The 14,951-nt window shown below is 36.1% G+C and overlaps 1 protein-coding gene across 2 annotated transcripts; it reads right to left on the bottom strand.

Annotated features, from left to right (window-relative positions):
• Positions 1-7,258: 7,258 nt before the first annotated feature.
• Positions 7,259-10,042, bottom strand: LOC149153807 (uncharacterized protein C24B11.05-like). Of its 2 annotated transcripts, XM_089438333.1 has the most exons (9): positions 9,895-10,042; positions 9,698-9,763; positions 9,488-9,585; positions 9,266-9,303; positions 8,869-8,956; positions 8,520-8,744; positions 8,382-8,447; positions 7,590-7,760; positions 7,259-7,546 (listed from the first exon to the last, which is right to left on the bottom strand). In XM_089438333.1, the coding sequence occupies exons 1-9, from the start codon at positions 9,941-9,943 to the stop codon at positions 7,544-7,546; spliced, it is 804 nt and encodes a 267-aa protein (XP_089294459.1). In that variant the 5' UTR covers positions 9,944-10,042; the 3' UTR covers positions 7,259-7,543. The 2 variants fall into 2 exon arrangements, with proteins under 2 accessions (XP_089294459.1, XP_089294458.1); XM_089438332.1 differs by having other exon boundaries at positions 7,259-7,760.
• Positions 10,043-14,951: the final 4,909 nt, after the last annotated feature.

The raw sequence follows: 14,951 nt of genomic DNA, 5'->3' as shown, positions 1-14,951 counted from the left end.
ATCCATGATTTTCTCAACATCCTCCATGATTCATGCTTTAAAAAAAAATTGTGGAATATGCTGAAAATCATGAATTCACTTTTAATTATGTTGTCCGTGAAAATCGCATGGAGCCAAATCGAAGTCTATTTATTGATTTGTCGAATGGCCACACAACCCATTTTAATTTCTCTAGTCATGTCTTGTGCAAGGATATAAAGGATCCTAGTTCGACTCTAGGCTTAGCTCGTGGAACCCAAGAGTTATTCATTTTCCGGGTCTACCTCATCTCAACCTTCATTTGGATTTGGGAATGTGGGTTTTGGCATTGTAACTATTGTGGCATTGTGTTCATGACATTCACAATTTTTTTTATGGATGGCTTGCATTAAAGATTTGGGAAGCTTGATACGGAGTATGGAAGGCCTAATGGGTGTATGAAGCTTAAGTATTTGGAGAAAGTGTTTACAATATCTTATTTGAACGCGAGAATTTACAAAGTAAGCCACCATATCTCTACCAGATAGATCGAAAAGTGATCTTGGGGTTCATTACAGTGTATCTCTATCCTCGAACCCTCATTCATCATGGTTATGGGTCAACCACACAAAACCCTTTGCCAACGAAGTCCATTTGCTCGGCCACACACTGTCCACCTCACAATTGGTCCACCAACATTACAGGGTATCTCTATCTTTGGCTCTTCATTCATCATGGTTATGGGTCAACCACGCAAAACCCTTGCGAGTGAAATCCATTTTCTTGGCCACACACTGTCAATATCACAATTGGCTCACAAGCATTACAGGGTATCCCTATCCTCAGATCTTCGTGCATCATGGTTACGGGTCATCCACAAACTCTTGGTTATGGGTCAACCATGCAAAACCCTTGTCTTCAACAACAACAGTTCATCCACAACTTAACTTTGACAAAGGCTTCTCCGGAGGGAACTTCACACAATGGGGACCATTGCTTCCTAAGGGGGGAGAAATGATCTGAATGGAAATTCACCCATTGTGTTTTACCATGGTAATGTAACTAAAGGCTATAAATAACTCACCCATGGTATTATTCCCCCATGGTGTTTTACTACCCATGGTAATGTAACTTAAAAGGATATAAATAAAAAGCCTCCTTTTGTAAGAGGGTGGAGGGTCCAGCGTAATGTAGTTGCAACCGTCATTTTCTGATCTAATAAAAGTTAGTTCCTGATTTATTTTCTGGTTTGGTTTACTTTTCTTATTTTCCTAGTGTGGAAAGTACTCATATATTGGGTTCCTTCAAGATCCAGATCAATGCATGAGTTAATTATGGTTGATTTATTAGTTAACTTATTGAACACATGATGTTGCACCCCACTGCTAGACCTCCTACTAGTTCCTCCAACATTTGGAACTAACTGACATTAACTTAATTTAACTGAATTAAAATATTACAACTCAAATTAAACTAAACCTAGGCTCCTAAAATTTAGTAACCACTCTACATGACTCAAGTTTGGCCCTCAACTCGAATTAACTGAGCCAACTAAATGAAATTAACTTAGTTAACTCATTCTTGTTTTTTTGTGGTGTGGAATTACAATTTTCTCCTAATTTAATTCAACTGAAAATTAAATCAGGATTTTCTTGTTGTCATTTTCAACACTCCCTCTCAGTAAGAAAGGGATTATCTGCTACCCTGATCCTGCCTCTATGGAACTCGAACTTGCATATTGACAATACCTTTGTCAAAATATCTACATCCTGTTCCTGTGTAGGAATGTGCTCCAACAACATGATTCTCCTATGCACACAATCTCGTAGATGGTGATACCGAATGTCGATATGCCTGGATCAATCATGAAAAACTGGATTTTCAAAGAGTTTGATACAACTCTAATTGTCACAGCAATCACGGTGGGATCCATCATCTGACCAAATAATCCAACAAGAATCTTCCTCATCCAAAAAGCTTCACAAGTCTGCTGAACTGAGTGCAACTAATCTATGCTTCATATTGTACCAAGAAACTGATGTTGGCCCAATACTAAAGATGCCTCCTAATGTTCTCTTCTTTTCTGATGGACTACCCACCCAATTTGCATATGTGAAGCCTTTTCGCTTCAATCCCTTTGTCCACATGTACCAAAAACCAAACAGAGTGGTGCCTTTGAGGTATCTCAACACATGTTTGGCTTCCTTCCAATATCGTATGGTTGGCTTAACCGTAGCTTGACTAAGCTCGTTAACTGCATAACACATGTCTGGTCGTGCGTTCACCAAATACATAAGTGAACCCACAAGTTGCATGTAAATAGTGGCCCCCACGTCCTCACCTGAAGTGACATCCTCTTTCCTTCAACTGCCTGCTAGAGGAGTGTCCATGGGCTTGCTACTCTCCATGCGAAACTTCTTCAGTATATCGATGGCATACTTTCCCTGAAAGACAAACAGTTCCCCATCTCCTTGCCATACTTCCAAACCGAGGAAATAATTCATGAGTCCCATGTCCTTCATATCGAATTACCTTGCAAGTTCCTCTTTGCAAGACCTGATCAGTTTCTCATCACCGGATAAAATTAAATCATCGACATATAATAATATAATCAATCATTTACCTTCAACCACAATATGGTAAAGGTTTGCATCTGCTTCACTTTTGGTGAAGCCCAACCCAGTGAAATAGTTGTTGATCTTGGTGTACCAAGCACAAGGTGCTTGTTTCAATCCATACAACGCTTGCTTGAGTATGCACACATGTGACTCTCTATTGAAGGTCTCAAATCCTTTCGACTACTCAATGGAAACCTCTTCCTCAATCACTCCAATGAGGAATGTTGTCTTCACATCCATTTGATGTATCTTCCATTGCATCTGCGTTGTAAGTGCTAGAATTGATCTGATAGAAGAGTACCTTGCTACTGAAGCAAAGGTCTCCTCGTAATCAATTCCCTCCACTTGAGAGAACCCCTTGGCCACATTTTTGGCCTTGTGTTTCTCGATGCTACTATCTATTGCTTGCTTCACCTTGTAGATCCACCTAGAACCTACCCCTGACTTGTTCTCTGGTCTTGGGACAAATTCCTAAATATTATTTTTTACTATGGAATCATATTCCTCTACCATGGCATCAGCCCAAACTGGCTTCTGCACTGCTTCCTTGAATGAGTATGGTTCTATCTCAACTAGCTAACTCATCAGAGCCATGTACCCAATGTATTGATTTAGTGACCTCCTTTGCCTGCATTGTGATGTGGGTGCTCCCACATTCTCTCTAGCATCATGCAATAATCTGTCAGCTTCCATGGTACGCTTCCTTCCATCTATGGATGTCTCTGCATGAATGGGTGCTTCCACTCTTTGCTCCTCTGCTTGTGGCTACTCCACATCATCCTAAGGTTCTTCCTTTGGAGCCAAAATCTCCTCATCTGCATGCAACTGAAGCTCCCTCTCAAGGGAACATCTCATGGCCTTCTCTTCATCAAACTTCACATCTCTACGAACAATTTTCATCCTTGTGAGATGGAAGGTACACCCTATAGTTGTGAGGTGTATCAATGTACCCCACAAATATGCCCAACTCAATTATCGGCTCTAACTTTTTCCTTGCATCCTTGGTAACATGATAGTAAACTGATGAACCAAAGATCCTGAAGTGTGACACATTTGGTTTCTTCCTTGAAAAAGATTCTTCTAGTGTACTCATCCCAAGAATCTGATGAGGACTCCTGTTCTACACATATACAACTATGTTGCATGCTTCAGCCCACAAGTGCAATGGTAGGCCCTGATCATGCAACATCGTCCGTGCAACTCCCACAATACTTATGTTCTTCCTCTTAGCCACCCCATTCTGTTGTGGGTTATGGGGTGCTATTAACTCTCGTCGAATGCCTTTTGATGCACATAAGTTCGTGGACTCATTCGACACACATTCACCACTGTTATCGCTCCTAGGAGCTTTCACTTTCCTGCCAGTATCTTTCTCAACAAGTGCTTTAAATTCAAAAAAAATGGAGAAACTCTGGTCTTTCTTCTGCATGATGAAAATCTAGCACTTACGTGAGAAATCATCTACAAATATAACATAATACATGTGCTTGTTCGTGGAGGCTGTAGAGAATGGTCCACACACATCTGAGTGAACTCTTTCGAGGATTTCTTCCGCTCTACTGTCCTTATCATGAAAGGTGGCTTTGGTGTACTTCCCCAGTGTACACCCTTTACATGTATCTTGCTGCTCTAGTGCACCCTTGGGAAGTCCTATAGAAATCTGTTGCATGATCTTCAAGGATCCATGGTGTAATGACAAAGCCTATGCCATAATTGACCGATGTCTCGACTTGGCAGCTTCTCTTATTTCATGCTCAAAGAAGCACAATCTTCTACATCCAATTTGTAGAGGTTCTTCATCCAAACCCCGATCCACTTCACTTGTCCCGTGGTGATATGTCTAAGGAAATCCTTTCCTTCACTGAATATCACATTGTATCCATGGTCTTCCAACATAACAGCTGAAACTAAATTATTCTTCAGACCAAAAACATACATGACATATTTTAATGTGAGAGGAGAACCTGACTCCCTATGAAAAGTTACTGTACTGATACTGGTCGCATTATGCCTTCCATCATCTCCCATATCGATGTGCATCTAGAGGCCCTTCTCCTCCAATTCACTGATAAATTCTTCGTTTCCCATCATATGGAATTAGGATCCACTATCCAGATAACCCACACTAACCATCACTGATGTCACCATGCATGCAATGAGTGTGAAATCCAACTTGAATTGTGAAGCTAGAGCTTCACTTGCTGCTCTTTTTGAGGGCTTCTTTTCGGCCTTCTTGTGCGGACACTTCGTGGCATAGTCTCCCATCTCATGACAATGAAAATATTTAACCTTTGACAAGTCTTTCTTCTTGCTACCTTGACTGGAATCCCCTTTGGATTGGGATTTCTTCCCTTTCTTTACCTTTCCAGCCAAGGCACAGTTCTCCTCCTCATCATGATTGGATGAGGTTCCATCTCTGGTGTTCTGCCTTATCTTTTCTTGCACCAAGTCGAACCATAATCACTCCCAATTTGGTAGCTTCTCCCTCCCATTTACCGAATCCTGGTAGTTATGCCAGCTCTTGAGAAGGCCTAGAAATTATATGCTTACCAAATCATCTTCAACAACTGTAATACCAACACTCCTAAGTTCATCCCGACATTGGGTGAGCCTACTCAGGTACTATGGTATTGTGTCACCCTTCTCCATCTTGATCTTTTGAAGCTTTTCCTTCAGTTCCAACTTCTTGTGGTCACCGTTGTTCTGAAAAAAGTCTATCAAGGCTTACCACATTTCATATGGGGTATCCTTCTCGTGGATATTCAAGAAAATATGATTTCAAACTCCTTCTAGTATAATCCTTCTCATCTTTGCTACACATTTCTTCCATTCTACAAGATCTTGAGGCTTAGGAATAACATTGTCTATGAATTCCATCAACCCGTTATCTTCCAACACTACCTCCATCTTGTCCTTACAAGAAATATATTTCGAGCTACCCTCAAGGGCATACTCAAGTCTCAACCCATAGAACGACATCTTGCTGGCTCTGAAGAATGATACTGCAAATTTGATTTCACCTACAAAGACAAACTCGAATTCTTCTCTTCTATTGTGATTTCTACTCTGCTACCATGTAAAAATTCCTTGTAGATTCAAACTTCTTATGTAATATGCTAAAACAAAATTCTTGAATCTACTTTACTCATTAGCGGAAACAATTAATCAATCGAGAAATCACAACATAAACATGAGACAAGATTCGATCACATATGCTTAGAGGTTTATCTAAGGGGAAAGTTTGTTGCTCAAAACCCTTTCCTATCTGTATCTTGCATTATATCAGAAAAATAGAGAAGAAATACAATGCTTGTTCAACCTGAACAATCTCTGTACAAGTATAATCTATCTCACTACCTCACAAGCTAACTCTAGCCAATACTTAGTCAATTTTGTTGCCTGCCAAGCTCCTATTTCCTTGCATTGTTTCTCAAGGAATTAACCCCCTATTAATTAGGGAAATCCCCATCCTGAATTGCGCAATCCCTATAGGCCCTTCTCTGACTGCATGCACCACCTGTACAACTCAGAAAATTATACAACTGATACTACACTACCCTTGAACTCCAATCTCAACTGAGTAACTCGAATTTCTTGCATGCATGAGTTAATTATGGTCGATTTATCAGTTAACTAGTTGAACACATGAAGTTGCACCCCACTGCTAGACCTCCTACTAGTTCCTCCAACAGTTGGAACTAGTTTAACTGACATTAACTCAATTTAACTGAATTAAACTATTACAACTCAAATTAAACTCAACCTAGTCTCCTAAAATTTAGGAACGACTCTACATGACTCAAGTTAGGCCCTCAACTCGAATTAATTGAGGGAACTAAGTGAAATTAACTTAGTTAACAAATTCTTGTTGTCTTGTGATGTGAAATTACAATTTTCTCTTAATTTAATTCAAGGGAAAATTATATCAAGATTTTCTTGTTGCTATTTTCAACAATTTATATACCCTTTGTAGTAGTTTTGTATGACTTTCTTTAAGTATGCAAATTTAAAATGGAAGTTTTGGTACATTAATACCAATTCAGTTAATGTTGTGAATGAATAGTTAGTATGATGCAAGTATCTGCGTTGTGTCCCAGGTGGTTGGGACAGAGCAATATTGCCCTCCCCACCCGGGCCCTCCCCACCCGGGTTTGTATCGCGCTACATGCCGGACGCTTGCACGCATCATATGTTGACTATTTGGGATTGTTGTCAGTGTGACGCAACATTTGTATATCGATTGTACAGAATGTGAAATATGTATAATATATACTGCTTCTTCTGCGGCCCCCGCCCCCGCACCCGCACCCCCCCTTTAAAAAATTAGTATGATGCAAAATGTAAATAAACATGCTTAATTAAAATACCTATATATAACATTGTAAATGACAAGAAAACAGTTATATTAGTTGCACACGATGACAGGCTTTGGTAAAATAGCCAAATAACTATAACATTGATGTAACACTGATGTGGCGGACATTGAAAGAGTAATGGTATGTTATTAAGTATTATTGCCTGATTTAAGTATTAATATTGGTGGACATTGAAAGAGTAATGGTATGTTATTAAGTATTATTTCATGATTTAATTATCAATATCAAACATTGCTATGACATGTGGGAGATGAGTTTTTCAATAAGCACAGTGGCTTAGAATGAAAATCTATGTACTTATCTGAATACCCAAAATATATAATTCATTCTTGTTGAAAAATCTTCAAAACAACAAAATCAATATAATGGAGTTGTACATCGATTATGACCAGAGAAGTACAACACAAATTTGCTCATGAGACGATGAATGTGAAATCCGACCTTTCTTTTTTCAACAACACTTATTCTATTTTCTGCATTTACAAATCTCATGTACACATTAGCAAACTCTACAGGATTATTTATATGGATATCTTATAGTTCCCAATGATTGATTCTTTGTACAAAATCTTCATCATAATGCTTGGCTGCTTATGATTCTTTGTACAAAATCTTCATCATAATGCTTGGCTGCTTAAGCCACAATAGGAGTTGCTTCAATGGAATTCAATTCGTCACTTGAAAACCCAAACTTGTCACATCCTATGTGTTTGGTTGTCTCCTTCCAAATTTCAGGAATTGCCTCCCTCACATTATGAATATTTTCCAGGGAATAATCAGCTCCCTCATATTTTACAGAGCTGCCAACCTTTCCAAAAAAACATAACAAAACAAATTAAGTAAGAAACCAATGGATATCAAGCCACCAAGAATGATAATCTAGGCTTTTAAGTAATTTTTTACTCCTTTTTTATTCAAAGAGAAATGAATCAAAGAAATTTGGCTACTAACAGTTCAAGTACAATGACCAAAACTATTAAGATAATGAATCTGAGATGCCGGAAATTTCACAATAGTCATTTTTGAATGTCAACGTTTCAAATCTATACCAAAACTCATCTAGTCATTTTTGAATGTCAACGTTTCAAATCTATACCAAGACTCATCTAGTCATTTTTGAATGTCAACGTTTTGAATCCCAAGACTCATGGTCGTCAACAACGTTTACATTCAAAAATGATTACTTTGGAATTTCCAGCATCTCAGATTCAAAATCAACCCCACAGAAATCTGCAAATCTGCAAACCCTAAACTATTAATAACTTTCACGATTTATAATGCACAACTCTCTTTCCCCTCTATTTTTCAGTTACTAATAAATTACGTCTTAATCATTTCCCAGTAAGTCACAAAGAGTTATAAAGTTTCCTGCAATTTGATAAAATTAGGACATATACTAGGTCATTTCTGAGGCCATTTAAGGGCTTACCAGGACTGTCTGAAGGCCTGCTTCTTTTGCTGCTGCTATGTTTCGGACATTGTCATCAAAGAAGAGCTGCAGAGGAGTTGGAATAAGGATCACTGTAAAACTATGTAAACAAATTGAAGGCAAATGCTGGAAACTTACTGTTCTTTGTGGGTCTGCATTTGCAATTGTGATTGCACGCTTCATGGCTTCAATTGAGGGCTTGATAAAAACAGGGGAAGTACTGGGGTTGCATTCATCAGTTTGTTGATTAAAAGGATAAGCCATATTAAGGCTCTCAAAACAGATAACATCCTCAAAGCAGTCGTCCAAGCCTAGTCTCTTTAGGACTTTACATGCATGAATCTTATCTGAATTTGTGAATATCTGCACATAAGGTCGAACAGCAGTTATGGTTGGATTAGTTTCATTTCATTCTTGGAGAAATAATACCAATTATTGCATTTATTTTTCAAACATGATCTACTTCAACTCAGTACCAAGTACGTACCAATTTCCTTTGAGGCATGCTCATCAAAATGCTCCTAATTGCAGGGTCTGGTTTAATGACTTCGTATGGCAACTTCCCATGCACAAATCTAGAAATTAAGAAAAATACACATGTATCAGATTATTTTGACAAAACGTCAAGAAAGCATATGCACTTAGCCAGATAAATGTTAATTATCTCATGGGAGAAACAGAGGTGAATCTCCTCACTAAGCCATAGTACAATTTAAGCATGAATGCCATGCAAAAATAAATAGAAAAGCTGAAAACCTATTTCTGTTTTTCTGAAATAAAATATTTAGGGTCTCTCACAGCACTCTATATTGATTTTCATTGTAGGAAAGAAAAAATGTGAGAGAGACAAAATCATTCATAGCACAGGCAAAATAGAATTGTACCTGTGATATTCATCTGCATCAACCTCATAGCCCAGTTTCTGCAATTTTAAACAACAGTTATTAGTCACAATCAAAACCTAAATCCTCCAATCAATGATACCTCTGTTCTGCTCCAAGAAGTTGTCACATGGTGATGCTTAAAGGAGAATGAATAAGAATTAATTTTTCTTGCAGGTTGAATATGGAAGAAGGGGGCGAGGGAGGCAGGCGGGGTGAACTTACTCTCAGCCCAGCCAGAGTGCTCCCATTGGTTTTATAAAACTCTGTCCGGAGGCTGGAAACAATTTCTCTGCTGAATCCGAAAACTTGTGCAAGAAACTCTGCAACAACAGTAATCAAATCCATGTCACAACATCCAGGGAAAAAACTCAACTGAATTCTAATAGAAGAAGGCAAAATTAATCTGCACCTAAAACTTAATTCACAGCATACCATCAATATTCTTGCGGCAGGCTGTAGCAATGCCTGTACTGGAAGGATACAGAGTATCATCCAAATCTGTGACAAAAAAAACAGAGTGATTTTGGAATTGCTGGCAAAATGTTCATGATAAATCCAATTAAAGCTATGCGAAAACTTTAAAATTGAAATAGAATCCACGATTTCTTCTGAATTCACACCACACATACCGAAGAGCAGACAATCGAATTGAGCTGTTGAGTGTTCCATGGTATTCATATAACAAAATTCCCAAATACAGAGATCTTGATTTTAACAAAACTCGCAAAAAAAGAGGCAATGGATGTTTGCTCTGAGACTCTAAAAATCACATTGAATATGCAGAGAAGTTATAGAATTGGAGTCACAGACGTGTACGGTTGGAGTCTCCGCGTTTCAGGAATCCACGTGGAATCCTCCACCTACATTCACGTGTTTCAGCAGTTTGTTGTTTTTTTTTCAATTTATTAATTAATGGAAAGCAACATCAAAGAATGTCAGGGCTTCAATTTTTCTCCATGACGTCATCAGCCAGATGCGTGCTGAGTAGTTTCCTCCAATGGGGAGCCTGGCACAATATTCTTTTCTGGTACTCCATCATTTTGTTGACGTGGATCAGAATTTTAATATACATTTTTAATTATAATATATTTGATTTTAAATTATTGCGATGAGATTCAGCATCCCTAAAATGTACAGGCCACGTCATGTTTAGTACAAACAACACGTGGAATAACGTGATTTGTAGAGGTAATATCAAGAATTCCTACTAAAGCGGGACAAGACCTGCCAGAGCTTTACTAGATTCGCTAAACACAGTTGGTGGAGGTGGACATTATCCTTAATGGCCTGATTCGGATGTCACTTGCCTCTAATTTTGGTGCGCAGCAGATTCCCGTTGGTGTCAGAGATTCAATGTTATTTTTTCTTTTATTTTTTCAATTTAGGTTTACATCTCATTGGTGTAAGAAATTCAATTTTATTTTTACTATTTTAAAAATAAATAAATGTTAATTATTTAAAATATTAGATTGTTGATTGAATCTAGGTGTTAATTTTTTATTTTTTTTAATATTTCCTTAAATCAATCATCTGTACATTTTATTGAAAAATATGTCCCTTTTATTAAAAAAATATTTAAGAGATGGATAATTATTTAAAAATATATTATAAAAATATTTTTTAAATATTATAATTTATTATTATTATTATTGGGGTGGTTAGAAATATAAATACAAGTAAATTATATATATATATGTATGGGGTAAATATTAATATATTTAATTATTAATTTGTTATTGTAATAATTTTTTTTATTTTCTTATTTTTATTTTATTTTTTTTTTAAACTATGGAAGCGGTTATGAGATTTTATTAGATTTTTGGCATAAAGCCATAGTTCAGATTACAGATAATGGAGCTGGTTTCTCGGCGTCTATCCAACAAGAGGATCAAAGCACATACGCCTATGAGTTGCCTTTTTTTACATTTTACAATGAGATCTATTTCTGTTATTTTCCCGAGTTTATGAATGCATACAAATTGCTTCAATAAAATGCAGTAAAACATGGAAGTTTAAGGAATTGGATCCCATGAAGTTTCTTTGTCTCTGAGAATAGTCCCAGTTGATAACTGGATTGCCTTGTTTGCCTCAATGTCTGCCTCTTTGTTGTTTATTCTCAGCACATGGAAGAATTTCAATTTCAAGGGCTTTGCCATATCTTTGATTCTTGTAATCGTCCTTGCAAGACACAAATCTGATGGGTTAGAGTTTGTCGCCATTGTTTTGATGATGACCTGCGAATCGCCAAAAACATTTGCCTCCTTGAGTCCCAACTCTTTGAGTAGTTTGATCCCTTGAAGAAGGGCCAGCGCTTCAGCTTGCATGCTAGAGGAGTGACCCAGTCCCCAAGCATATCTGTGAGTAGGAGTTTCTTCTGTGTTTATTATGAGCCCTCCTACGCCAGCAATTCCTGGATTTCCCTTGGCTGCCCCGTCAAAGAAGAGAGAAGGAAGTGTTTGCTTGGAAATCCAGGACTGAAATTCTTCTTCATTTTTTCTGATTTGCCATTCTTTGGGAGAAATGGGGATGGTGATCGATTTTTGGAATTGGAGATTGAGTGCAGCACCCAACTCAATATCTTGCTGGCATAGATTTGTATCATCCATTTTGTCTCTCAGACATTCATTTAGCTGACATTTTACTGTGTTTGCAACAAGTCTGAAATCCTGCTCTTTATTTCTCAATATCCTTCTAATCCTTTCTAACCAAATTTGCCAACTGATGAATTTGGGAAAAGCAGTGCAAGTTGCTACGATTAGTTTGTTTTTTGGGTTTGGACCTAGGTATCTGTCCAGCCATCCAGCAAACAGATCCGGGATGGAACAAGGGAATATGAAGTTAAGTTTCCAAACTCCAAGGAGCTCTTGCCAGATAAGGCCTACAAATTTTCACTCCAACATGAGATGAAGGGGCCATTGTAATAAAATTTATTAATTATATAAGATTTAGTTAATTTTACATATATAAAATCTATTTTGAAAAGAAATGGGTTCACTTATAGAGTGTTGCATATCAGGTTATGGATTCACTTATATAATGTTGCATATAAGGTTATGGTTTCACTTATACATTGTTGTATATGAGTTTTTGGGTCCATTTATACAATTTTACATATGAAGTTACGATTTTGGATGTTATAGTAAGAAAATTGTTGGTTTATAGTGTAATGAAAGGTGGTAGATGCTATTATTTGTGGAAGGTGATAAATAAATGAAATTTCTTAGGGATTATGATAATTATTTATTATATAAGGATTTTTGTGTTTTCTAATTGTTAGTGAATAGTAATGACTATAAAGGGAAATTAGTTTTTATCATGGCTTAACAAAGAGTGTTAGATCTCATGCATAGGAAGGGTCTAATATAGATTCACAACACTCAAACTTTTTATGTTGTGATTGGATCCAAGAATAGCCCTTTAGCTTGCAAAGCAGATGCATGTTTTTTATTGCACAAATAATGCATCATTAATCAATTAATTCCTACATTTGAATTTGGAATTACATGTAGAAATTATGAATTTAACTAAATTTTTGCTTATGATGTTGTTGAAAATTTTTATTATATTATTAAGATATTTAGCAAAAACATATATACATCTCTAACATATGCTTTTAGTATGAACAAATTAATATTTATTTGGGGAATAGGACATTGAAAATTATGATGAAAAAGCCCTTGTAAACTATGTATACCTTAAAGTGTTAGATTATCATACCAACATTGAAGTCACAGTCATTGGTAGAGGTCAATGAAACTCGATAGATTTGTGTGATTGTGAATTGGAGTCTCACTCCGACCTATTCATCCTCTTAAGGAAATACCTAGTGCTTGTGATCGATTTGTGTGAATGGGAGTTGGAGTCTCACTCCACCATATTCATCCTCTTAAAGAAATACATAGTACTTGTGACCTCTCTCTTTGTTGTCTTAGACTTAGTGGTAGAACTTTGATTTGTGAATTTCTTTTTACAATTCACGCAGGAACTCACTTTTAACCAATTTGCATATTTTGGAAACTTCTAATTAATAACTAATACTTAGTTATGACAATTATTTAGATAATATCTCTATCAATTTTGAAATAATAAAATTCGTCTAGATTTATATATTTTAATATATACATATTTGTATATGTATAAGGAATAGAGAATTGAGAAGGGTTGGTATTCATGTGATATAAATTGACAATTAAAACAAGTCAGTGTTCATGTGATACAAATTGATTCCGATAGATATAACACTTAAGTGTAAGTACCTGTGATTACAAGCATATTTGAAAATTTGAAAGAAAAAAAAAAACCTTATCACTCACTTAACTTTACATATCCCTAAAGACTATTTATAACCCCTAAATATAACCACAAGTATAAATTGAGATTGGACTAAAAATTCTTATCACTCACATAATTTTATATAATACAAACTTGCCCAATAAACTAACCCAAAAAACTACATTTTTTGTTTTCCCTCGCACATATTAAAAAGTCATAATTGTTTTGGAAATTGAAAAAATATATGAGAGTATAATACCAAGCACAAAATGTGGAAAAAACAGACATGAAATTAAGCGTATTAGTTATATCATAAACATTAAATATTGTTCCCACCATATAACTTTTACACTTTTCATATAGAAAGAAAAAAAGAAAGAAATTATTTTAATGTCTACAAAGCTAAAGATAACTTATGAAACAAATTGCTCCCCATATAACTTTTACACCTTTTCATATATATATCTGGTAAGAAATTAAGAAGAAGGGCCGACCAACTCGCCCACGTTTTTTGTGTGTTTTTTTTGAACTCGTCCCGGTCATTGAGGTTTGGGAGTGCCGGCGTTGAACTCCAACGTGTCACATGAAAGCCGTCCTAACCATAGTTACCAAATTCGTCCGAATCGGACTAAAAAATACGAAAATTCGACAGTTCGATCCGAATACCGTACTATTCGATGAAATTCGATTCGGTTTTCAAATATAAATGGTCAAATAAAAAATGAGATGCAGGGTTGGTAGTTTACGTAAGCAAGAAGAGATTGTTCATTCACTACAATGGTAGAACAGATAATGGTAGGATGGCATCCGCACAGAGGGAAAGAAAATGCAGAAACTGGAAAGTCACAATGGAAAAGGAAAGTTCATAATTTTCAAATTTCATTATTATTGTTATGGGTTAAAAAGCCGGTGAAATAGAAAAGGAAAAATCTGATGGCATTGGCAGAAGGAAAGAAATTGGAGAAACTGGAAAATCATAGTGGAAAAGGAAAATTTATAATTTTCCAATTTTATTATTGTTTTTTTGGGTTAAAAAGCTAGTAAAATAGGAAAAGGAAGAATCTGTTACACCCAATTCCTAACAGTTTGTTAATTTGTAATAAATGTTAATTTTGCAATTACTGATTTTATGGAATTTCAGATATTTTTTAAATTTGTTTTTATTTATTAGGAAGGATTTTAGATAAATTAGTTCTGAAATTAAAAAAATATTTTAGATTTAAATTTAGGAATAAAGAAGTAGCAAAGCGAAGTGGTGAGTGTGGTTTTTTTTTGGTGAAATGTGTTTGTAATGTTATTGTATTATCTAATTTATTGGATGCTATTTAAAATTCAAAATAAATCTAGAAAAAAATAAACTTAAAATATTATTTTTATCAGAATTTTTTTGCTACATGCTAGGGTTAAAGATGTA

Source organism: Pinus tabuliformis, chromosome 9, assembly GCF_031772625.1.
Source record: "Pinus tabuliformis cultivar Carrire ecotype Pingquan chromosome 9, CPIR1, whole genome shotgun sequence".
In the NCBI taxonomy this organism is placed as follows: Eukaryota; Viridiplantae; Streptophyta; class Pinopsida; order Pinales; family Pinaceae; genus Pinus; species Pinus tabuliformis.
The sequence above is the reverse complement of the archived record's forward strand: the minus strand, read 5'-3'. Positions and strand labels throughout refer to the sequence as shown.

Bases quoted from the DNA above. Each gene is read 5' to 3' on its own strand.
- LOC149153807 (XM_089438332.1), bottom strand. From the start codon at position 9,943: ATGAATACCATGGAACACTCAACAGCTCAATTCGATTGTCTGCTCTTC. The intron at 8,957-9,265 runs GTACAATTCTAT...CTTAATTTCTAG, and splicing joins GATGCAGATGAATATCACAG to ATTTGTGCATGGGAAGTTGC. The intron at 8,448-8,519 runs GTAAGTTTCCAG...ACTCCTCTGCAG, and splicing joins ATGCAGACCCACAAAGAACA to CTCTTCTTTGATGACAATGT.